The sequence below is a fragment of the Megalobrama amblycephala genome, linkage group LG18 (assembly GCF_018812025.1).
Source record: "Megalobrama amblycephala isolate DHTTF-2021 linkage group LG18, ASM1881202v1, whole genome shotgun sequence".
Taxonomy (NCBI): Eukaryota; Metazoa; Chordata; class Actinopteri; order Cypriniformes; family Xenocyprididae; genus Megalobrama; species Megalobrama amblycephala.
Genome location: NC_063061.1, coordinates 38247898 through 38273951, shown reverse-complemented (window position 1 = coordinate 38273951; position 26054 = coordinate 38247898). Strand labels below are relative to the sequence as shown.

Below are 26054 nucleotides of genomic sequence, written 5' to 3'. Positions count from 1 at the left end.
TTTACACGCACATAATCATGCACACACTCTCACACACACACACACACTCACACACACACACACACACACACACACACACTCATATATACATATAAACACACTCATAAGTATATACACACACACACACACACAAATAAATACATACACGCACACACACTCACACATATAAACACACACATATAAACGCACTCATAAATATAAACACACTCATACATACATACATACACACACACACACACATACACACTCATTTACACGCACATAATCATGCACACACTCACACACACAAACACACTCACACACACACTCATTCACACGCACAATCATGCACACACATACACGCGCACATACACACACACACATATATATACACACAAATACATACTTATACACACAACATACACACATGCATACATAGACGCACACACACATACATGCGTACACATACACAAAATTATACACACTAACACACACAGTCACACACACATACACACATTTACACTCACTCAAACACAGTCACACAAACACATATCTATCTATATATATAATATAAAAATTTCCAAATGTTTTTTGCTGTTTGTGGGGAAGAAAATTCCTCAATTTTAATAACTTTGCATTAAATATAATAATAATTGCTCACTATTTCTTGTGGATTTTCAAACTATGCATTCATGCATGCTTTTTTGGTGTAAAATTACCCAGAGCCCCTTACACAACAGAAGACTGAAGTTTAGGCCGAAACTGCCAATATATGAATGTGAAATGTGAAATGATCATATTTACATTCACAGATGAGGCTTATGGTGTCAAGGTAGTTGAATCTCCAAACATTGGATTAATATCTATTTACATACTCAGAATTATGGAAGAACTGATTTAATGATTTATTTGAGAGATGCATTTTTGGTGGTTTTTCCATCTGGGTGAAACTGTGCTTGTGTATTTCATGTTCTGTTGTAATATGGACACAACTGCCATTAGATGGGCGTCTCGTGTACTTTCCCTCAGGAATATAACGGTTGCACAACCCGTGTGGGAATGTTTCTTCAGAACAGTGTGTGTTCAAACAGAGTGATGTGTTTCTCAGGGAACAGAGAGGAAAGACTCAAAGCACAACACAAACGCTCCAAAACGGCCGTCCAAAGGAAGGAGTGTCACCCTGGAGGACGAGGACTGGAACTGGGCGGCCAATAAGAAGGCGGCGCTGAACGCCGGATCCAATCTGACGCGGTCGGGAAGCGTTAAAGACCTCATTTACAGGTTCGACGGACCCAACGGGTCGCTGCCTCGGCTTGGGTCGCTGAAGGTCAAAAGTCAAGATGTGAGCGGTCGGGATACCGGGAAAATGAGACATGAAAGCAAAGAAAGAGGGAAGAACCAGAACCCGGACTCATCCGGAGAAATATCAGATGCCAAATCACAAGAAGCCTCAGAGCAGAAACGCCCCGCCGCAGAGAAGACGACAGAAGACGAGACCAAACACGCCAAAGATGGCAAGAAGAACCGCAGTACAGATAGTCCGGACGCTTCTGTTCCCGGGCCGGTAAGTCCGGTATCGGACGGCAGCGCTGCTTCACTGCGAACCTCCACACGCCTGACACGCACCAATCTGTCAATCACCCGTTTGATTTCCAGCTGCACGCTTGATCAATCCACCCCGATACTAACCAATCAACACACTGTCCTGATGTTTGAGTGTCTGTCTGCGCATGAGCAGTGTTGCTCTGCTGGAACTCACATACGGTTATTGTTTCTTCTAATATTAGGTTTTATTTTAATTTTATATAAATTTAAAGTTTTAGTCATTTTTTTTTTTCTTTGTCATTTTTATTATTATTTTTTCAATAAGCCTAAATCATTTTTATTTCAGTTTTATTTTCGTTATTTTAATAGTAATTTTAGTAAATTTTAATTCATTATGGTCAATTTATGAACATGTTTTTATGGTTTCAGTTTTAGTTAGTGTTATTTTAGTGTAATTGAGATACTATTATTTTTTTCATTAATATATTAAAAATAGTTATTTTTTTTTTATATTTCCCATTTTCAGTTTTCTAAGTTTTAGTAATTTGTTGTTTATTTTTTGTCTCTAGTTTGTATTAATTTTTATTTGTTTTAGTTATTTTAGCACTTAAAATTAAACTAAACAAAAATTATAAATGTTGCTGTAGCAGCTAGCTGAAGTAGTTTGAAAAGTTTTTTTATATATATTTTATTTTATTTCTATTTTATTTTTTATTATTTAATATATTATATTTTATTTTATTTATTTTATATTTTATTTTTTTACATTTTTATTTTATTTTTTATATTTACCTATATTTTAATTTTAAACAGTTTTAGTAATTTTATATATTATTATTATTATTATTATTATTAATATATTTTTTAATGTCTATATTTTTTTTATTAATTTTTATTTCAGTTTTAGTTATTTTAGTACTTTAAAAATAGTTTTTATTTTCTTATTTCCCATTTTCAGTTTAAATTTGAAGTTTTAGTATTTTTATTTTTTTGTCTCTAGTTTTTATTAATTTTTATTTTAGTTATTTTAGTACTTCAAATTAAACTAAACGAAAATAATAAATGTTGTCGTAGCATCTAGCTAAAGTAGTTTGAAAAGTTTTGCTTTATTTTTATTTTATTTTGTTATTTTATTTATTTTTTTGTTTTATTTTATTTTATTATTTATTTTATATTTTTTATTTATTATTTTTTTACTGTAATTGAGATACTATTATAATTTTCACTTAATTTTTATTTTTTTATATTTATATTTATTTTAATTTTAAACAGTTTTAGTAATTTTATGTTTTTTTTTTTTTTTTTTTTTTTCAGTTTTAGTTATTTTAGTACTTTGATTTAAACTAAACAAAAGTGGGAAATTTTCAGATTTAAAGTTAACAGAATATTTTCTGCGCATGAGCGCTTTAGATGTGCATGTGTGTGTTTGTTGTCTTTGAGTGTTTGTAACTGCACAACACGCATCCGATCAGTTGTAATCTGTGTGCACTTGTTTTGATTCGTGTTGATTTTGGAAGTTCAGGTCCTCAAACACCAACACTACCGTCTCTCACGCCGCTTTCTTTTCTTACCCAGCATTCCCACTACAACGGCGAGAAGCAGAACAGCAGTCCTCAGTCTGATGACGAGCCCTCGACCCCTAAAGCCCGTCCCAACCCAAAGTACCAGCTCTTCCTTGGCTCCAACGGCTCCGTCGCCTCCAATGGTTCGGTGGGGGACGGCGGCGGTCCGGTCGGCGGCGGGACCAACGGGAATCTCGTGAAGATCAGTTCCGCCATGCGCGGGTCCATGGAGTCGCTGTCGTCACGGGACTGGGACAGCATGTCCGACAGGGTGAGTGTCTGTCTGTGCTTTTAAAAAAAATATATATATAAAATATATTAAATTATCTTTATTTTTGCTGTGTGAGAGGTGATACTAATTTGAATATAACATGTTGATCATAAAACGAGCCATTTTGTTTAGTTTTGAATAACTATTTTTCTTGTATTATAGGAAATTATTCATTTTAATATTACTATGGTGTCCATTTAAAAAGCGTCATGATGATTGTGACATGCTCTGTACAGTAATGCTCTGTGTTCCTCAGGTGGGCGGCTTTGAAAGTCCTCCCCGGGTTTTCAACAGTCCATATGCGACGCTGTCATTGGACTACAATCCCATCAACAGAATGTCTGATTTTAAGGTAAATATCCGTCACATCCTGCTGCAGAAGATGTTTATGTGTGAGTGTGTGTCCCTCTAGTGGACAGAACATGTAATGGACGCTCAGTGTCCTGCAGTGGGACATACAGTGCTGCTTAACTGTCCTTAACATTGATTTTCTAATTCTTTTTTACAATTATTATAGCTTTTATGACTTCATATTAATCCAGACTACTAAAACTCCATATGTCACACTGCAGGATTATTGAATATTGTTCTCAATGTATTTGAATCTGTATGTCAGACACAGGAAGTGATGTCACCTACCATCTCTGAGACGAACCTCTTCGGTCTGAACAGAAGCGCGAGTCCCGTCACCAGTCCGGCTCTGAATCATCGCTCGCGGATCGGCTACGACAGTCTGACCCGCAGACGAGACGTGAGCGTGAGTTTATAAACTTCCTTCACTGTGAAATCAGTATTATATATTATGAATATATATTTCATGAGATTTTTGAAAAACACAGCCAAAAATAATATTATGTGTTTGTTTGTGTTTATTTATTTATTTCAGTAATATTTGAAATAATATACATATATTATTTCAAATATTATTGAAATGTAATATTAATTATATACTAAAACATTATTATAAGTTCTATATTAAAATTCTATATTATTACTTATTATTATTATTATTATTATTATTAATAATTAAACAAAAAAATAGTTAAATATTTATTAATAATTAAAATTTTATATTAAATTTGTAATATATTTATGTAGTTATATGTATAATAAAATAACTTAAATTTTATATATATATTATTTCAAATATTATTGAAATAAAGAATTATATACTAAAACATTATTATTATTAATAATGTATATTAATAATGTATATATATATATATAATTTGTTATTATTATTTAAATAAAATAACATTTAAATATTTAAATTTAAATAAAATAAAAAATAGTTAAATATTTACATTAATTGTAATTTTATATTTATTAAATTAGTAATATATTTATTTATATGTATAATAAAATAACTTAAATTATTTTAATATATATAATAATTAATAATAATTTAATTTAATAATTTAATATGTATATTAAAATAATGTAAGTTATTTTATAAGTTTTTTATTTAAGTTATTTTATTTATATTTGAAATAATATATATTATTTCATTACAGTATTATATAAGTTATATATTAAAATTGTATATTACGTATATTTTTTATATATATATATATATATATATATATGTAATTTATTATTTAAATAAAATAAAAATAGTGAAATATTTACATTAATTATAATTTTATGTTTATTAAATTAGTAATATATTTATATGTATAATGAAATGACTTATAATCAATATATATATATTGATTATATATCTGTATATGCATGTAATTAAAGAACTGACTAATTAAAATAAATAATTATAATTCTGTTTATATATATATATATATATATATATAATATTTTTTTATATTTAATACGTTATTTAAATACATATTATTATTTGTTTCTAAATAATTATTTCAAAATTATATATATGTATATTTAATTATTATTGAAGTAAAATAATAAAACCATAAATGAGTGTTTTACAGACACTTTTTATGTCCCAGCAGTTCCCCGCAAAAATAAAAAGTAAAATTAAGTATCTGAACTCCTGTTTTTCTCCTAAAGGCCACACCAAGTCAGCTCATGCATCGTAACAACCAGCCGAACAAGCGGGATTTCGTCCAGGAGTTGACCAAACAGCTGGACGACTGTCGCAGGGTCAGTATGAAGTCGATAGTCTTCGTCAGCTGTTTTCCAGAGGTTTTGTCCACTGGAAATTGTTCAGAATAACTGAAGTGTTTTGCTCAGTGTTTTGTTGAGGTCAATGCAAAAATGCTCATTACCCTTAATAAGTCTTGATTCGTGTGCCACAGAGGAACCAGTTCCTGGAAGCGGAGAGCATCGAGTTGGAAAAGGAGAGGAATCAGATCCGCTTCGAGATGCGCGGTCTGCTGGTGAACAATGAAGATCTGCTGCGGACGAACACACAGATGCAGGGCGAGATGAACCGGCTCCGAGAGAGGATCGTCGAGTTAGAGAGCAACAACAACGTGATGCAGGAGCGCTTCAAACAGATGGAGGTACACACACACTCACACACACTCACACACATCGACAGAGCGCAACACTCACTTCTGGAAGAACAACTCCATTCATTTTCTCCAAGGGAAATTGATTTTTAATGATAACTTTAACAGGAATTCATGATGAAAAACTACATTACCCATGATGCTGTATAAAATTCCACCAATCAGAGAGTCAAAACAAGCAAAACATGCTCTTTAGCTCCGCCCTCTCTATGAAGCACTGTGAGTGACGTATAATAATATATAATATATATGCATATTTTGCAATAAACTTAAAATGTACTAAACATTTTTTAAATGAGTAGTTTTTATCATTCTTAATTAGAATATGCTGTTTGCAATGCTTCATGGGATTGTAGTTCTTTTGCTCATCAACTCTATTGAGTTCACAGTATTTTCAAATACTTTTTTGCTTCAAATCAAAGTTTGTAATGTTGTGATTCTCCTTGTAGCCGGTTGGTTTGGTTCAAGACTTTTTTTAAAATCCCTATGGGAGAAATTAATGGGAAAAAAATACTTCCAGAACCAGTGCCGCTGAAAAAGTGGGCGGCACTAATGCACTCTATAGAGCTGTGATCAGGTGATGGAGATGATTGACGTGTGTGTGTGTGTGTGTGTGTGTGTAGAAAGAGCTGAAGGAGGCGCGTGAGGTGATGGTGGAAGCAAACACTCAAGAATACGCCTTCAACTTCCTGCAGCAGACGCTCAAGAACAAAATACAAGACACAGAGGTGCGTACGAGTGCCACCATCACAAACAGACACTTTTATTTTTTATCATTTCTTCTTTAAATAAACTTACCAACCCCAAACTTTAATGCTAGAGCGTATCATTGTATATTCATGGCAGGGTTATTATTGTTAACTAAAACTAAAAACATTAATACAATTAATATTAATTAACATAAATAATATATATATTGACTGAAACAAAAGCTATTTCCCAACAAGTCAACGTCTCTGATTTTCTTAAAAATGGGAATTTGTTTTATTATTTTATTTATTTATTATTTCGTTGATCTTCGTTGACGTATGATCTTACCGACCCCAAACTTTTAAATGCTAGTGTGTATAATAATATATTCATGGCAGGGTTATTATTGTTAATTAAAACTAAAATAAATTTTTTTAAAAATTAATTACTTGAAATAAAATAAATATTAACTGAAGTGAAATAATATATGTGTATATATATATATAAGTATAGGCATGTTTTATTTCAGCTAGTTTCAGTTTCAAGGCAACATTCTCATTTTCTTTATTATTATTATTATTATTATTATTATTATTATTATTATTATATTATTTATAAAAACTATATAGATATATTTAAAAAAAAAATACAAATAAAAAACCCACAAAATGACTAAAAATATAAATAAATAAAATAATAAATGATTGTTTAAAAAAAATGTTTTTTAAATATAAAATTAACAATTAAAAATAAAAATATATTAAATATCTTTTTCTTCTTCTAGTTTCAGCCAAGGCAACATTTTCTCAAAAATTGCAGTTTGTTTTATTATTATTATTATTATTATTATTATTATATTATTTATAAAACTATATAGACATGTTTAAAAATTAAAATTAAATTACTAAAAATATAAATAAATAAAATAATAATTGATTATTTTAAAAATATATATATAAAATTAACAATTAAAAATAAAAATATATTAAATATCTTCTTTTTCTTCTAGTTTCAGCCAGGGCAACATTTCTCATGTTCTCAAAAATGGCAATTTGTTTTATTATTATTATTATTATTATTATTATTATTATTATTATTATTATTATTATGTAATTTTGTATTATTTATAAAAAACTATATATAGACATATTTAAAAAACAAAACAAAAGAAAAACAAATAAAAAACCCACAAACCCACTACACAAAATAAAATAATAAATGATTATTTAAATAAATAATAAATGATAAAATTAAATATTAACAATTAAAAATATATTAAATATCTTCTTTTTTCTTCTTCTAGTCTCAGCCAGGGCAACATTTCTCATTTTCTCAAAAATGGCAATTTGTTTTTTATTTTTTATTATTATTTCTTCTCTGTTGTTTCATTCCTATTATCATGCAAATAAACTCCACAAAATGCTTTTCAAAAATCCCTCAGAAAATTAGCAGTAACGTAATTTAATAAGCAAATGTAAAATTAGGGGAAATGCTAAATATCATCAAGCAAAATCAAGAAAATGGTTATTGAAAGATCATCTTTGCATTTATGCTTTCTGTATTTTGTGTGATGTAAAATCATTAAAAATCCATGTTTTTATTTTGTGTGTTTTCTGATCTTGTGTTTCTTCAGGAAGCTCTGGAGAAACAAACTCAACACGCTCAGACTCTGTCTGAAAAACTGTGGCTCACTGAACGCAGTCTGGAGGAGCTGGAGCTGGAGAAGGAGAACAAAGCCAAGAAAGCTCTAGAACTCGGCAACAGTGTGTTCAGACTGGAGACGGAGGTACACACACACACACACACACACACATACTTGATGACATCAGTAAAAAAGCAAAGTTGTTTCAGAGAGTATGAAGATGACTGAAGAAAGTGTGTGTGTGTCAGTTGTCAGACGCTCTCCAGGAGGCGAATCAGGCGCGAGTGGAGCTGAGTTTGCAGCAGAAGCTGCGGGCCGACGCTCATCTGAGGGTGGAGGAGCTGGAGGAGAGCGTGCTGGAGAAGGACCAGGAGCTGCTGCGCCTCACACAGATCGTCAGCAGACTGCAGGGAGAGGTCAGAGCAGCACTTTATTCAGAGAGGACACTTTAAACTGATCAAAAGTGACACTGAACACATTTATAATGTTACAAAACATTCCATTTCAAATGAATGCTGTTCTTTTGAACCTCATATTCCTCAAAGAATCCTGAAAAATAAAAATTCTCTCTGCGCTCGACTCCATCATGACTCTGAGTGTGTGTGTGTGTGTGTGCAGGTGACTGATAAGCTGAGCGATAAGGAGCAGACTCTGGAGGAGGAGATCCAGCTGCGGGAGCGTGTGCAGCTGCAGTGCAAACAGGCCGAGAGGACGGTGGAGGATCTGCGCATGGAGCTGCAGACGCTCAGCCAGTCCAGAGACGAGCTCTCCAAACAGCTCAAACTAGCACAGGTACACACGCCGCATCATCTGTGTGTGTGTGTGTGTGTGTGTGTGTGTGTGTGTGTGTGTTCACTATTATCTAGAGAAGTCAGCTGTATTTCTATTCTCGCTTTATACAGTACAGATTATAGAGTTAGTGTTGAACAGGAACATCAATGATGCAGATTCAGATTCGGCTCTAAAATGACAATATTGTGATTATTCAGATCAGTTCTGTTCAAGTTTTGTTCTCATCCAATAGTGTCAGTGCAGTCAAATCAATAATATTACTGGATATTGTCTGTTTGTGAAAAACTGTTTGAAAGATCATCAAACTGCCCATTTACATATTATTTGCATTAGCGACGCATCAAAAAAATACTAAAGACTGAAATGACCAAAGTTTAAAAAAAAAAAAAAGTTAGCCGAAAACCCAAAATATTCATTTATTTAACTGATTATTAATGATTTAATCAAATGTATTTAATAATAAACACTCCAAAGTTGTATATAAAATATTAAATCATTTTTATATCAGATTTTTCCTATGTTAATTTGTTGTTGACATATAAATATTTATTCAGACATTCATTAAATAATGAAGACAACATGTTTAGAAATAAATACATAAAAATAAGAATAGAAAAATGAATATATACATACACTTATTAATTAATAAATTATATTAGATTACATATTTATTATTTTTAGTAATTAATTATTTTAAAAGAAATATATCTCATATTCAATGTATTTTACATTTATTAATAAATTTATTCTTATTTTTAAAATTATTTATATTATATTACATTTTACTATATTACAAATGAATTATTTTTATGTAATATAATATATATATTTCTTTTAAAATAATTAAATAAAAAAGATATATAGACAAATTTATTTATTTGCATTTATTTAAAAATAAATATATATTTTATTACATTAAAAAATATAATGTATATGTAATATATTATAATGCAATGTACTATAAAATATATATTTTAAAGTAATTAAATAAAAAGAATAAATACATGTATATTAATAAATTAAAAATATAATGAATATGTGGTATAATATAATATATACTATATTTATTTTAAAATAATTAAATAAAAAATAAGAATAAATAAATAAATGTATTAGTTTAAAAATTAAAAATATAATAAATAAGTAATATAGTGCATATATTTATCAAAAAGCTCCTCTCAAGAGTTATTTTTCTTAACTATGGAGTTTATGGTCACTGAAAATGTTTTTCTGAGGTCAAAGTGACGTTACATGTCGTTGTTCTTAAGCTGTTTTACTGACTTCTTTCGCCTGTTGAAACACTGAGCGATTACACGAGACATGATTGATTTGTGGTGTCTGTTCACGCTGCTAACAGGAGAACATCATCGATCTGGAGGCCGATCTGGAGGAGCTGCAGGAGAACGAGCAGCGATCAGCGTCCAAACACAAGAGAGCTCTGGATCAGGTCTGAACACTCTTCACAAACGTTCTGAAAGCATCCCTTTAAAACAAGTCATTCCAACTTTGAACCGCTGGAAAACAAGACAAAACTACTGAGGAAGAACATCATTTTGTGCAGTTTTGTAATGAACGTGTGTGTGTGTCTCTCACAGGCTGAACAGCTGCAGATGAAGCTCCTGCAGGAGAAAGATCTCAACGAGCAGCTGGAGTGTGAGAAGGCCATCCTGGAGAGACAGGTGTGTGTCTTCACTCACACACACATCTTTAATAATGAACGACGATGATGATGATGATGATGATGGTGGTGTTTTCAGGTGCGAGATCTGCGCAGGGAGATGGAGGAGCTTCAGAATAACAGAGTCGAGGTCGATTCCGTCACTAGAGCCGAGATCAAAGCCAAAGAGCTGGAGAACACACTGCGTGCGGAGGAGAGGTCAGACACACACACACACACACACACACACACACACACACACACACACGGAATCTATACGGACACTTAAAGGGTTCCGTTCCATTTTTTTTTTTTCATTTTAATTACATTTTATGAATTAAACGGCTCGTAAACACACTTTATCACTAGAAAAAAATAAACAACCTATTAAACATGAAAGTGTTTCTCCTTACATTGAAGCGTTTTGTCATGAAGAGTTGTTTCGAGAAGCTCATGGTGTCGTTCTGCTGCTCCTCAGGAATAAAGTGGTCTTGAGCAACACCATCAGCAAACTGGAGAGGAAGATTCACGAGCTGACGGAGCAGATGGAGGACGAACACAAGATCTCCACGGAGCAGAAGGAGCTGGTACGACACACACACACACACACACACACACACACACACACACACACACACACACACACACACACAGAGGGAGCTGGTACAACTGATTGACAGCAGAGGGAGACAAAACACTGAACAACACACACACACACTCTCTCTCTCTCTCTCTCTCTCTCTCTCTCTCTCTCTCTCTCTCTCTCACACACACACACACACATATTTGCCTCTGTAATTATGAATACATACTTGTGTCAATCAATACATATTTTTTATAATTTTAAATTACATGTAATAAATAAAAAGTAATTATGTATACATGTATTTGTGTTAATACATTATATTATTTTTTAATTATATTATTTTACATTAATATAATTAAATGTATTAATTTACTCACATTTAATTAGAACATAGAAACAGCACAATCTGAATTAAACATCATATCATTTATGTAATTTATATAAATATAGCTATGTACTGTATGTATGCATGCGTGTGTGTGTATATATATATATATATATATATATATATATATATATATATATAACACAAATATTAATGTGTAATTCTAATAAAATACATGTATACATAATTACTATTTTAAAAAATGTAATTCATGTTCAAATAAAACCATATGGTTTATTAACAAAACTAATATATATATATATATACACTACCGTTCAAGACTGAAGACTGGAGTAACGATGCTGAAAATTCAGCTTTGCCAACACAAGAATAAATTACATTTTAAAATATATTCCAATAGAAAACAGTTATTTTAAATTGTAATAATATTTCACAATAGTACTGTTTTTACTGTATTTTTAAATAAATAAATGCAGCCTTGGTGAGCAGATAAAACTTCTTTTAAAAACATTAAAAATCTTACCGATCCCAAACTTTTAAACGGTAGTGTGTGTGTGTGTGTGTGTGTGTGTGTGTGTGTGTGTGTGTGTGTATATATATATATATATATATATATATATATATATATATATATATATAAATTACTTATTATATATTTAGATATTTCTTATTTAATTACTACTGATTATTTAGTAATGTAATCTTTTTCTCTCAGACTTTTTGTTTTGTTCTGATGTAAGTGTTGTTCTCCGAGTTAGCGTCAGTGATTTGATCAGGTGATTTTCTCCTGATGGACGATAGACTGAGAGAAAGTACTGAAGTTAGTGTGTGTTTGTAGATGACTCAGCGGATCCGCTCGCTGAAGAGGCAGCTGAACGAGGCCGAGGAAGAGGCGAGTCGACGTGATGTTCAACATCGACACACACAGAGAGAGCTGATGGAGGAGAGAGAAGCTAACAGCCGCCTGCAGAGACAACTGCTGGACCAACAGCTGACCAACAAGTACGACACACACACACACACACACACACACACTCACACACACACTCTGCTGGACCAACAAGTACATCTCATCCCTTTAAAACATATTCATATAAAATATATTTATTAAATAATAAATGCATATATATATATATATATATATATATATAGGCTATAATCTGACAGATATTTATTTATAATTATAATACATATATAGACATATTTACATAAATATATATCATTTAGTATGTGCCATATATTTTATATTAATAACATCTTATTTTATATGAACACAAATATTAAATAAGTAATTATTTATGTATATATGTAACTTATTACAATTAAATAAATATTTGTTTCAACATAGACAGCATATCAATATAAATTACACTTATTAAATAATACATAAGTATTTAATACATAATATAAATATTTATGTATACATATGTATTTTATTATAATTATAAATAAATATCTGTGTTAATACACTATAATAATATATATTATAATAGATTACACTTATTAAATAATAAATAAATATTTATTTTCATTTAATTATAAATATTTGTTTTAATTAATACTCCATATTATTTTATATTGATATAAATGTTTTATTATAATTATACATAAATATTTGTGTTAATAAATACACCATAATAATGCATTAATTAATAAATAACATTTATTAAATAAGTAATTATTTGTTTATTTGTATTGTATTATAAATATTTGTCAATATACACCACAGTAATAGATTCATGTAAGATACATTTATTAAATAATATACATTTATGTATATATTTTATTATAATTATAAATAAATATTTTGGTTAATAGACTATTATTTTAGATCAATATAAATTTAATTTATAAAACAACATGCATATATATATATATATATATATAATACACACAAATAATTATTATTATAATTGTATATAAATAAATACAATATACACCACATTAATGTAATATAAATTACATTTATTAAAACAAAATAAATATTTATGTATATTTGATGCATTTTTGTTAAATCCAATAAATATATAATTATTTGAGACTGTATTTTGCATCAAAACTAAATGTCCTTAATATCAAACATTTATTCTAGTTTAATGTTCTCCTAATATTGTTTTTTTGTGTCCTGCAGGAGGAAAGAGTCGAGACAAGTTCTAGAAAACCTGAAACTGAACTTCAGCGAAGATGAAGATGAGGAAGAGGAACAGGCCGAGTCCAAACCCACACAGAAGCAGATCTCACAGGTCTGAACTGACCCAACAAACACCGGCCAAACCCAGAACTATATCAAAAACTGCCAAAACCAAACCTGGATCTGAACGTAAACCGCATCCTGCCGTCCGTCTCCGTTAATACAAACTGTTTCATCCGCTGAACTGAGATGAGACGCACACAAACCAGAGAGACCGGATCCACAGAAACTCCCTATGAACTGAACTCAAGAACAGGAAGTCAATGATGGTGTGGAAAAGTTGTTTCCTGTGGACTGACACTCTTAGGAATATAATTATATCTAGTGCTGGTGCAGACAGAGATTTCTAGACAGTTCTTACAGGAAAATCTGCTTTCCATGAAAGGACGTCACCGTTTGTGTCGTTTACAGTAAGCTATCGGTCTATTCTACATGTTCACTGGTTAATGTTCTCTATCAAGCTGTCCGTTCTTTTTTCTAAATGAATTCAATCATCTGTTTACATTATGCATATATTAGTATAAACTAGGTAGAAATGAATATTCATAATGAAGTGTGTAGTTATTCATGGCATCCTGTTTAGGTTTATTTTGGGACTTTAAGTGAACTTGCATGCATGTGAATTCTGCTGACGGTTCTGAACCTGTCGAGGGAATCGTGTTTAAGTGTTAATGATGATATATAACATGTTGAAAGGGATCATGTGTGTGTCTGTCTGGATTCTTCACGCGCTCCATTTAGTGCCACTTAAAATACAGCAGCAGGGTGTTTCATATGTAGGACAAAATGGTAATAAAATATGCTAAAACATGACTGGTGCTTTGTTCATTGTTTAACTTTGACTGTTAATGCCACAAAAGGCAGACAGAGAGTAGTCAAATCAAAATAAAGACCTACTTAACTCTTTCCCAGCCAGAATTTTAGATCATTTTCACAAAACTTTCATGGCCACCAGATTTTGTTGAATATTTGAACATGTGATATGTCAAAAGAAAACCAAAAAACAAAGAAAAATACATTTTATTCTGGCTTCCTGTGTTCTCTGTTTTAGCAACACTTATATGTGGGTAAGTTTCATTAAAAATATTTTTTGAAAAGCTGAGAAAATTGTGTTTTTATTAAAGACTTCGTCCGGATGTGATTCAGAGCAATGATCAAAACACAGATGGAGTCCATCAACACCTCAAAGCTTCAGTCGTTTCCTCTTCACGGGTTCATCATTTCATTCAGTAACGTCAGGCAGTTTTGTTTTATGTGCTGTTTAATGTTTGATGATCATGTTAATAATTGAGATTCTATAGCTTGTTTCTGCAGCTTCGTCTGTGTTTTGATCTGGAGATTCTGTACTCTTTCAGAAGATGCATAACAGCGCCACCTACAGTATAACAGTGAAAACATGGATTGCCGGAAAATTCCATCAATGGCAGGGAAAGAGTTAAGGCGAGATACTAAAGGCAAAACCAATGTCGACTAAGGGTACACTGATGTACTGAAAACTGAAAAGTTTTTCCATTTGTGTTTTTCGCATATAGACAACGTTGTCAAAACGCTGTATTCTGCCAGGCCAGTAGATGGCGATGTCACTTTGTAAACAAAAACGACATGCCTATAGACTGAATATGTAATAGGCATGTGCATCATGTCGCCATTTTCACAAATTCACGTTTTTGTAGTTTACACGGAGATAACGGTGTTGTTTTCAAAAACTCTGACTTTGAATCCCGTTTTCAAAAGTTTGCGTTTTTAGGCCCCCAAAATGCTGTCGCCGTGTAAATGAACAGCCAACATTTTATCTCAAATTTGTTCTCGTAATTTAACGACTTTTTTCTCATAATTTAATGACTTTATTCTCAACATTTTATCTCAACTTTTTTCTCGAAATTTAACGACATTTTTCTCATAATTTAACGAATTTGTTCTCGTAATTTAACGACTTTTTTCTCGTAATTTAATGAGTTTATTTTCAACATTTTATCTCGACTTTTTTCTCGAAATTTAACAACTTTTTTCTCGTAATTTAATGACTTTATTCTCATAATTTAATGTTTATTTTCAACATTTTATCTCAACTTTTTTCTCGAAATTTAACAACTTTAATCTCGAGATGGTTTTATTGTTTTATTATTGCTTGGTCCTAATCCTCTTCCGTAGGAAATGTATGCAAATTAGTGTGTATTTAATTAGCTAAGGCCTCATTTGCATATTTAACTCGTTTTTTTTTTTTTTTTTTTTTTAACTTGCCAACACCATTTTCACAAAACTTTTATGGCTACCAGAAGATTTTGTTGATGAACGTTGCTTTTTTGGGTAAGTTTCATTTATAAAAAACAGCTGAGAAAATAGTGTTTTTTAAAGACTTTTTTCCAGATGGGATTCAGAAAGATGATCGAAACGCAGCTGGAGTAGATCGAGTCCATCAACACCTCAAAGCTTCAGTCGTTTCCTCTTCATGGGTTCATTTCATTCAATAATGAATGCTTTTATTGCTCGTTTCTGCTGCTTCATCTGTGTTTTGATCTGGAGATTCTGTACTCTTTCAGAAGATGCGTAATAGCGCCCCCTACCGTATAACAGTGAAAACATGGATTGCTGGAAAATTCCAATGGCAGGGAAAGAGTTAAGGCAAGACTAAGGGTGCATTTACACAATGACGTGCTAAAAACTGAAAAGTTTTTCCGTTGCGTTTTTTCCGCACAGACGACAGCTTACGCTGGACAATCAATCTCCATTCGTGCAGATCCGCGAAAACTATTAAAATCCCTGTATTCTGCTGCCCGACCAGAAGATGGCGATGTCACTTTGTAAAGAAAAACTACACCCTTATAGACTGAACACATTATACGTGTGCTTGATGTCATCGTTTTCACAAAAGTTTGTGTTTTCAGGCCCCCAAAACGATATTCTGTAAATGCCAAAATGCATGTTTTCCATTTTTACTTGAAAACTGTGTCGTTTAAACGGCTCTTTAATGAAACAAGAATTTTGATCCTGCCTTTATCCAATGTTCAGATTTCTGTTCTGGAAACGTATGCAAATTAGTGCGTATTTAATTAGCTAAGCCCTCATTTGCATATTTAACTCTTTCCTCACCAAAGACCACAAACATAAGAAATGCTTTTATCGCTTGTTTCTGCTTTTTTGCCTATGTTTTGATCCGGAGATTCGCTGAAGATGTGTAATAGCGCCACCTACCGTATAACAGTGAAAACACAGAAAGACGGAAAATTCCATCAATGGCAGGGAAAGAGTTAAACAATTTAAGAAAACTGTTACCTTGAAAAACATTCATGCTTCCAAAACTTTGAAACCGAGGTGTCCCTATAATTTCAAATGTTGACTTTTTACTATTTTAGTAAATTACACACTGAGAAGTTACAAATTCAAGTTCGCACACATTCATCATTCACATTCACACAGAACCAAAACAACAAAAACTCAAGAGCATTTTCCATCTTTATTCTTTAGTAACATGTCACACGCATAACAAAAAATAAACGCTCTCAAAGAAAACTGAAGAGTTGATTTTTTTTTAAACCTGCGTTACAGTTACAGTAAAGTTCTTTGTGTTATTTTCTGCTTTATTTTGCCAAATATACTTTTAATGCGGTAAAATAGCTTAGAGGAGTTCAGGACCCTATTAAAGACTCGGGCAGCGTGTCATTGGTCAGTAGATCTTTACAGGCACAAGGAGAGAAAATCCTTCAATGTAAACTTTTAAGAACAACATCACTTGTCATAAAGCCATTCCTTTAACCACATGAGGTACTAAACCAGTAAAACACACGAGAAGCTCAAGAGACGCGGCTCTGTTCAAGGCCAAGCAGAAGTTCAGTAGAAACACAAAAGCAAATCTGAATGTTCTTCAAACTGAAACGTTGGTCCAGAGATTGTCACATTTAAAGGCATGTGCGATCAGTCGTTCCACACACACACACACACACACACACACACACCGCGAGCGTCATGAATCATGAGGAACAGAGGTGATTATGGCACGGGATGATTTGGCACCGGAGGACAAAAATAAAACTGTGTTAAAAGCCCGTTCACACAAAGGACGATAATTATAACAAGTCATCTAAATATAAAATAACAGTAGAGTCCACAACTATAACAATGGCGGCACAGAGAAACTTTGTGGCGGTACGCTTAGAATAAACAGAACGACATCCTCTGCTGGTGTGAACGCCAATATAGTTACCGTTCTTGGTGTGAACGGCCTTTACTAATCAAACATCAAACAAATAAACTCTAGAAACCGTATCAATCATTTCGAGCACTAATACAGACCTCATTAAACAATAATAATAACCATATGAATCTCACCTATGTCAAAAACACACCCAGGTCATATTTCACCCTGAAATTATATTATTAAAAAAACATAAGAGAATTAAGCATATTTTAGGACCAATTTCACAATAATAATAATAAAAAATAAGTAATTGTTATGCTGCCATTTTGCTGATTTTAATTCAAAACATCACTGTATCACAGTCATGAGAAACATAATGAGATCAGGAAAAAAAATCAAAAGTTAAAACATTTACATACAGTAATAAGAGTTATTAAAATGTGTTTAATTGTCATTAAAAGAATATCACAGTGCAAAACATATTAATGGTTTTGAATTTAGTGTCAAATATGACCTGGACATGATTTCATGATATTCACCAAATAAAAAACATAACAGAAGGACATTTGCATTAATCTGGCTGTACAAGAAACATCCAAGTAGTATTTCATGCCAAATTCATAAGACAAAATAAAACATTTTGTATTTTAAACAAAAATACGGAAGAGGATTAGGGCCAAGCAATAATAAAAAAATAAAACCATCTCGGGATTAAAGTTGTTAAATTTCGAGAAAAAAGTCGAAATAAAATGTTGAGAATAAACTCGTTAAATTACGAGAAAAAGGTCGAGATAAAATGTTGAGAATAAAGTCATTAAATTACAAGAAAAAAGTTAAATTTCAAGAAAAAAGTGGAGATAAAATGTTGAGAATAAAGTTATTAAATTAAGAGAAAAAAGTCATTAAATTACGAGAATAAATTTGTTAATTTAATGACTTTATTCTCAACATTTTATCTCGACTTTTTTCTCGAAATTTCAAGTCAAAAGTCGAGATAAAATGTTGAGAATAAAGTCATTAAATTAAGAGAAAAAAGTCGTTAAATTACGAGAACAAATTCATTAAATTATGAGAAAAAAGTCGAGATAAAATGTTGAGAATAAATTCGTTAAATTACGAAAATAAATTTGTTAAATTAAGAGAAAAAAGTCGTTAAATTACGAGAACAAATTCGTTAAATTTAGAGAAAAAAGTCGAGATAAAATGTTGAGAATAAAGTCATTAAATTACAAGAACAAATTCGTTAAATTACGAGAATAAATTCGTTAATTTAATGACTTTATTCTCAACATTTTTTCTCTACATTTTTCTCATAATTTAACAAATTTGTTCTCGTAATTTAACAACTTTTTTCTTGTAATTTAACAAGTTTATTCTCAACATTTTATCTCGACCTTTTTCTTGAAATTTAACGAGTTTTTTCTCGTAATTTAACAAGTTTATTCTCAACATTTTATCTCCACTTTTTTCTCGAAATTTAACAACTTTAATCTCGAGATGGTTTTATTTTTTTATTATTGTTTGGCCCTAATCCTCTTCCGTACAAAAATGACGCCTATTATGACCAAGATTTCTTTGCTTTTCAACAATTTCCAATTGTTAAAAAAAACCCAAAAAACCTCTAAATTCTCATTACTGCAATGTTAAAAATAAAGATACATTTAATTGTTTATCATATGTTGAACTGCCTTTTTGCTGATTTACTGTAATTAAAAATTAAACACTGTAATGTGTAATGAGCAACATTAAGAATGATGAGATATAGTAAAAAGTCGAGCATTACAGTAATGAGTTTGGTTGAAATGTCTGAAAATAACGTCACAGTTTAAAACATCCTAATGCTTTTGAATGAAGTCTGAAATATGATCTGGATGTGTTTTCAGGATCTGTATTAATCACAGATGCATTAAAAATGTGTCACCTGTCATTTAATTTCTTTCAAATGTTCAGAAGTCAGAGGTATGGAAGCTCGTTTTTGTCACGTAATACAAAATAAGGTAATTTTATCTCACAATTCATCTCGCAAATTGTTTCTCGCAATTGTAAGTATATAACTTGCAATGCTGACATTATTTCACACAAATGTGTGAAATAAACTCCCAGTTGTGAGTTATAAAGTCCGAATTTGAGTATTTTTATTATTTTAATTATTAATTTTATTAAAGTTTTTATTATTTTATGAGTCTTTATGAGTGAGTCATTGAATCATTCATTCAAGAGATTTGTTCAAAAACACTGAATCATCCAAAAATGAAACAAGTGAGTCATTGAATCATTCACTTAATTTATGTTAATTTAACTTTAATATTTTTGTCATTTTATTATGTGCTTTTGTAATTATTATTAATCCTATTTAGATTTAATTTCTTTTAATTTCATTTTTTTCCATTTAATAATTTTAGTGCTTCAGCTTAAACAGATTATTGCCATTGCAACATTTTTCAACTAATATATACATTGTACTTTATTTCAATTAACAGAAATGTTTTTTAATAGTTTTAGTTGACGATAATAACCCTGGAGATATAAACTCGCAATTGTGAGAAATAAATTGTGAGATAAAAGTCACAATCACCTTTTTTATTCTGTGGTGAAAACAATCTTCCATACAGAAGCGTGTGTTGGAGCGCCTCACAAACATATATAAACACACCATAATTATTCAACTATTTATTTGCAATTTATGCATCAATCTGTACTTTCTACTGTTCATGACCTTTTATGTGAACACAATCTAAAAATTCAGTCCAAGAGGTGTGTACGTGATCAGAGATTCATCTGCATCGTTTAATAACACGATTCATGATAAAATCCCAAGTATGATTGTGTTAGACGTCAGCCCTACATCTAAAGCCGCGAGTGAACCTACTGTTGGCCGCATGCACCGACACTCACTGACACGCAAGCATCATACTCAAGAAACAAACGTGACGGAATAAAGGCCTGAAGCATCTCCAGTCTGCAGTCTTTGGCCTGTATAGACATGCACAGGTTTCCATTCACCAAAGACGGACTCAGGCAGTGGAATAGTGTTTGGCACAAACTGTTTCTAGACCGTTCTACAGGCATGATCACTGTTAAAATGACAGATATATGAATGTCCAATTAAGTTTTACCAGACTTTCTTTTTTAGTATGTTCATTCATTTAGATTTGAATGTCCAATAGAAATTATAGTCCATAAAATTGTACCTTTCACCACAACAGTATCGAAATAAAAGTTTTGAATAATTAGGATTTTTTTAATGCTTTTGAAAGAGTTTCTTCTGCTCACCAAGGCTGTAAAAATAGTGAAATATTTTTACAGTGTAAAACAGCTGTTTTCTATGTGAATATATAGTAAAGTGTAATTTATATCCAGTGATCAAATCTGAATTTTCAGCATCATTACTCCAGTCTTCAGTGTCACATGATCCTTCAGAAATCATTCTATGTTGATTTGCTGCTCAAGAAACATTTATGATTATTATCAATTATCATATTTTTATGGAAACCATGATACAAAACCATTCAGAAGTTTGTGGTAAGACATTTAAATGTTAGAAAATATTTCTATTTTAAATAAATACTGTTGTTTTGAATTTTCTATTCATCAAAGAATCCTGAAAAGTTAAAATCCATCAGGTTTTACAAAAAATATGACTGTTTTCAACATTGATAATAATCATAAATGTTTCTTGAGCATCAAATCAGCATATCAGAATGATTTCTGAAGGATCATGTGACACTGAAGACTGGAGTAATGATGCTGAAAATCACAGGAATAAATTACACTTCACTATATATTCACATAGAAAACAGCCGTTTTAAATTCTAATAATATTTCACAATTTTACTGTATTTTTGATCAAATAAATGCAGAATTGTTGAGCAGAAGAGACTCTTTCAGACACATTAAAAAATCCTAATTATTCAAATCTTTTGACTGGTAGTGTATGACTACTTGAGATGCATTTGCAATTGTTTATAATCTGGGGTGAATTTCGCAGGGTTTGTTAAAGATCACGAGGCAGTACGACAGCTCTCACAAACTCTCCAATGAAAAATACAAATGTCCACACATATCTGTAATACAGTAGGTCAGGACGGACGTGCGAGATCCAGACGAGTGCCGTCGCTCTGAGATCGGCCAGACGGGCGGCACGTCCGCACCTGTCCACTAGAGGAAGGGCACTTCCTGGTTCTTTAACATGCACATTTCTTCTCGTTGGCTGGCACAGCGTCCAGTTTGCTGGTGCCGTCCGTGTTTTGCGCGTCCGCCGCGGGTTTGTCCACACACTGCTCCATCCTCTTCATCACCAGGTCCAGTAGCGTGACCACGGCCTTGTCCACCTCCGCACCGGTGGCCGCACTTGTCTCGAAGTAGGGAATGCTGGGACGAGGAGAGGATGAAAACACAAACAACCATCAGAGATGAAGCCTGGACTTTCTCACACAAGCAAATCACCTTTTGAAATTAACTTGAAGCTTAAAATAAAGATTGTATCAGATACAATCTTTACACCAGCAGGTGGCGACAAGTGACTGTTAAAAAATGTATTTTTTTTTTTTTAATCATTCATTCAAGAGATTTGTTCAAAAATACTGATTCATCCAGTAATGAAACAAGTGAAGTCTTTATGAGTGAGTCATTGAATCATTTACTCAAGAGATTCGTTCAGAAACACTGATTCATCCAGTAATGAAACAAGTCTTTATGAGTGAGTCATTGAATCATACACTCAAGAGATTTGTTCAGAAACACTGATTCATCCAGTAATGAAACAAGTCTTTATGAGTGAGTCATTGAATCATTCATTCAAGAGATTTGTTCAGAAACACTGATTCATCCAGTAATGAAACAAGTCTTTATGAGTGAGTCATTGAATCATACACTCAAGAGATTTGTTCAGAAACACTGATTCATCCAGTAATGAAACAAGTCTTTATGAGTGAGTCATTGAATCATACACTCAAGAGATTTGTTCAGAAACACTGATTCATCCAGTAATGAAACAAGTGAAGTCTTTATGAGTGAGTCATTGAATCATTCATTAAAGAGATTTGTTCAGAAACACTGATTCATCCAGTAATTAAACAAGTCTTTATGAGTGAGTCATTGAATCATTTACTCAAGAGATTCGTTCAGAAACACTGATTCATCCAGTAATGAAACAAGTGAAGTCTTTATGAGTGAGTCATTGAATCATTCATTCAAGAGATTTGTTCAGAAACACTGATTCATCCAGTAATGAAACAAGTCTTTATGAGTGAGTCATTGAATCATACACTCAAGAGATTTGTTCAGAAACACTGATTCATCCAGTAATGAAACAAGTGAAGTCTTTATGAGTGAGTCATTGAATCATTCATTAAAGAGATTTGTTCAGAAACACTGATTCATCCAGTAATGAAACAAGTCTTTATGAGTGAGTCATTGAATCATACACTCAAGAGATTTGTTCAGAAACACTGATTCATCCAGTAATGAAACAAGTGAAGTCTTTATGAGTGAGTCATTGAATCATTCATTAAAGAGATTTGTTCAGAAACACTGATTCATCCAGTAATGAAACAAGTCTTTATGAGTGAGTCATTGAATCATACACTCAAGAGATTTGTTCAGAAACACTGATTCATCCAGTAATGAAACAAGTGAAGTCTTTATGAGTGAGTCATTGAATCATTCATTAAAGAGATTTGTTCAAAAACACTGATTCATCCAGTAATGAAACAAGTCTTTATGAGTGAGTCATTGAATCATTCATTCAAGAGATTTGTTCAGAAACACTGATTCATCCAGTAATGAAACAAGTCTTTATGAGTGAGTCATTGAATCATTCACTCAAGAGATTTGTTCAGAAACACTGATTCATCCAGTAATGAAACAAGTCTTTATGAGTGAGTCATTGAATCATACACTCAAGAGATTTGTTCAGAAACACTGATTCATCCAGTAATGAAACAAGTGAAGTCTTTATGAGTGAGTCATTGAATCATTCATTAAAGAGATTTGTTCAGAAACACTGATTCATCCAGTAATGAAACAAGTCTTTATGAGTGAGTCATTGAATCATACACTCAAGAGACTTGTTCAGAAACACTGATTCATCCAGTAATGAAACAAGTGAAGTCTTTATGAGTGAGTCATTGAATCATTCATTAAAGAGATTTGTTCAAAAACACTGATTCATCCAGTAATGAAACAAGTCTTTATGAGTGAGTCATTGAATCATTCATTCAAGAGATTTGTTCAGAAACACTGATTCATCCAGTAATGAAACAAGTCTTTATGAGTGAGTCATTGAATCATTCACTCAAGAGATTTGTTCAGAAACACTGATTCATCCAGTAATGAAACAAGTCTTTATGAGTGAGTCACTGAATCATTCACTCAAGAGATTTGTTCAGAAACACTGATTCATCCAGTAATGAAACAAGTGAAGTCTTTATGAGTGAGTCATTGAATCATTCATTCAAGAGATTTGTTCAGAAACACTGATTCATCCAGTAATGAAACAAGTCTTTATGAGTGAGTCATTGAATCATTCATTAAAGAGATTTGTTCAAAAACACTGATTCATCCAGTAATGAAACAAGTCTTTATGAGTGAGTCATTGAATCATTCACTCAAGAGATTTGTTCAGAAACACTGATTCATCCAGTAATGAAACAAGTCTTTATGAGTGAGTCATTGAATCATTCACTCAAGAGATTTGTTCAGAAACACTGATTCATCCAGTAATGAAACAAATGAAGTCTTTATGAGCGAGTCATTGAATCATTCACTCAAGAGATTTGTTCAAAAACACTGATTCATCCAGTAATAAAACAAATCTTTATGAGTGAGTCATTGAATCATTCACTCAAACTGATTTTTTTTTTAAATAATTTAAATTAATACAATTTTTCAAATAGTCTGCAGCAATTAATATTTTGTCAGATCCTCTAGTAAATTATCATATTTTGTTTAGTTGTCTGTTCATAATCATGGGAGAATCATGATCTCTGTTTGAAGCAAACAAACAAAAAAAAAAAAACGTGATTCACAATTTATCTAGAATTGTGCAGCATTAAACATACACACACACACACACACACACACACACATATATATATATATGCATGTGTAAATAAACAAATAAACTAATTTATTTGACAGCATATAAAAAAAATGTATTAAACAATACTGAGCAAAAACAGAAATATGGACTGTTATAAATGATATTTATAATATTGTACAGTAAAAAATATTGTATTGTAAAAAAGGAAGCTATATGATATATTGATACTTGATATAAAATATTCGAATGTTAAATCAAAGTATAGTGTAGGAAATATACAATGGCAAGATCAATTTATACATTAATAATATAAATATCTTATTTATTTACTTATATGTATTATATATATATATATATATATATATATATATATATATATATATATATATATATATATATATATATATATATAATACATATAAGTAAATAAATAAGATATACACAATTGCTGAAATAAACTGATTTTTACACAATAATTACTATTTTTATTTTACTATTAATATCAAATATTTACATTTGTCAGACGCATTACTTGCGAATCAACCCATGACCTTCACATTATATTCGCACCATGATATCCTGCTTGAGCTATAATAATGGTATAATAAAAATACCAGGGGCGCAGGAGAAATTTTCAAAGTGAGGGGGACCAAACTGCATTCCGGGGGGGGTGCGCTTTCCCATGGTCTTTCCGGGCTCATGGGCAAAGGAGTTTCTCTGAAAGGCTCGCGCGAGACTGAACGGAACGCGGGAAATGAAGTATACCCGGGCCTTAACCGCTCTAAATTGTAATGGACTGGAGCTCACGTTCACATCGGGAACACGGGAGCACCGCGGTGCGACCGCAAAAGGCACTTTCACGATCAAAGTGCACGCCACTGATAAGCATTGTTAATTAAGTATTACAGTATACACATACCAATTAAACGCACAGATCTCCTCTCGTGCGTCCTCCACTGGATGAGGCAATATCACTTTCGTTTCTATTTCAGATATCTCTTTTATAGATGCCATCAATGCTTTTGCCTTTCAAGATGTAATTACCGAAATTAAAACAGTCCATAAACTATAAATCCTCACGAAAACTTCAGTCAAGCCAGCTCGTGCGTCAACCTGAGAGATCAGCCTCCTTA

The 26054-nt window shown here is 31.7% G+C and overlaps 2 protein-coding genes across 10 annotated transcripts in view; one reads left to right on the top strand and one right to left on the bottom strand.

Annotated features, from left to right (window-relative positions):
- LOC125252681 (cingulin-like protein 1) overlaps positions 1 to 14557 on the top strand; it is a 40324-nt gene extending 25767 nt beyond the window's left edge. For 3 of the 4 annotated variants that reach the window (XM_048166177.1, XM_048166178.1, XM_048166175.1), the window contains 16 exons: positions 1088 to 1543; positions 3100 to 3357; positions 3614 to 3709; positions 3974 to 4114; positions 5377 to 5469; positions 5625 to 5831; positions 6464 to 6568; positions 8164 to 8316; positions 8421 to 8588; positions 8791 to 8964; positions 10322 to 10411; positions 10560 to 10643; positions 10722 to 10840; positions 11100 to 11208; positions 12392 to 12555; positions 13685 to 14557. In XM_048166177.1, the coding sequence (XP_048022134.1) occupies positions 1088 to 1543; positions 3100 to 3357; positions 3614 to 3709; positions 3974 to 4114; positions 5377 to 5469; positions 5625 to 5831; positions 6464 to 6568; positions 8164 to 8316; positions 8421 to 8588; positions 8791 to 8964; positions 10322 to 10411; positions 10560 to 10643; positions 10722 to 10840; positions 11100 to 11208; positions 12392 to 12555; positions 13685 to 13802 (2535 nt within the window). In that variant the 3' untranslated portion in view covers positions 13803 to 14557. The remainder of the gene's footprint in view (positions 1 to 1087; positions 1544 to 3099; positions 3358 to 3613; positions 3710 to 3973; positions 4115 to 5376; positions 5470 to 5624; positions 5832 to 6463; positions 6569 to 8163; positions 8317 to 8420; positions 8589 to 8790; positions 8965 to 10321; positions 10412 to 10559; positions 10644 to 10721; positions 10841 to 11099; positions 11209 to 12391; positions 12556 to 13684) is intronic. The other variant, XM_048166179.1, reaches the window with a different exon arrangement.
- A 7089-nt stretch (positions 14558 to 21646) lies between these two features.
- rab27b (RAB27B, member RAS oncogene family) overlaps positions 21647 to 26054 on the bottom strand; it is a 44672-nt gene continuing 40264 nt past the window's right edge. For all 6 annotated transcript variants that reach the window (XM_048166761.1, XM_048166765.1, XM_048166764.1 and 3 more), the window contains one exon: positions 21647 to 22250. In XM_048166761.1, coding sequence (XP_048022718.1) covers positions 22064 to 22250 — 187 coding nt within the window. In that variant the 3' untranslated portion in view covers positions 21647 to 22063. The remainder of the gene's footprint in view (positions 22251 to 26054) is intronic.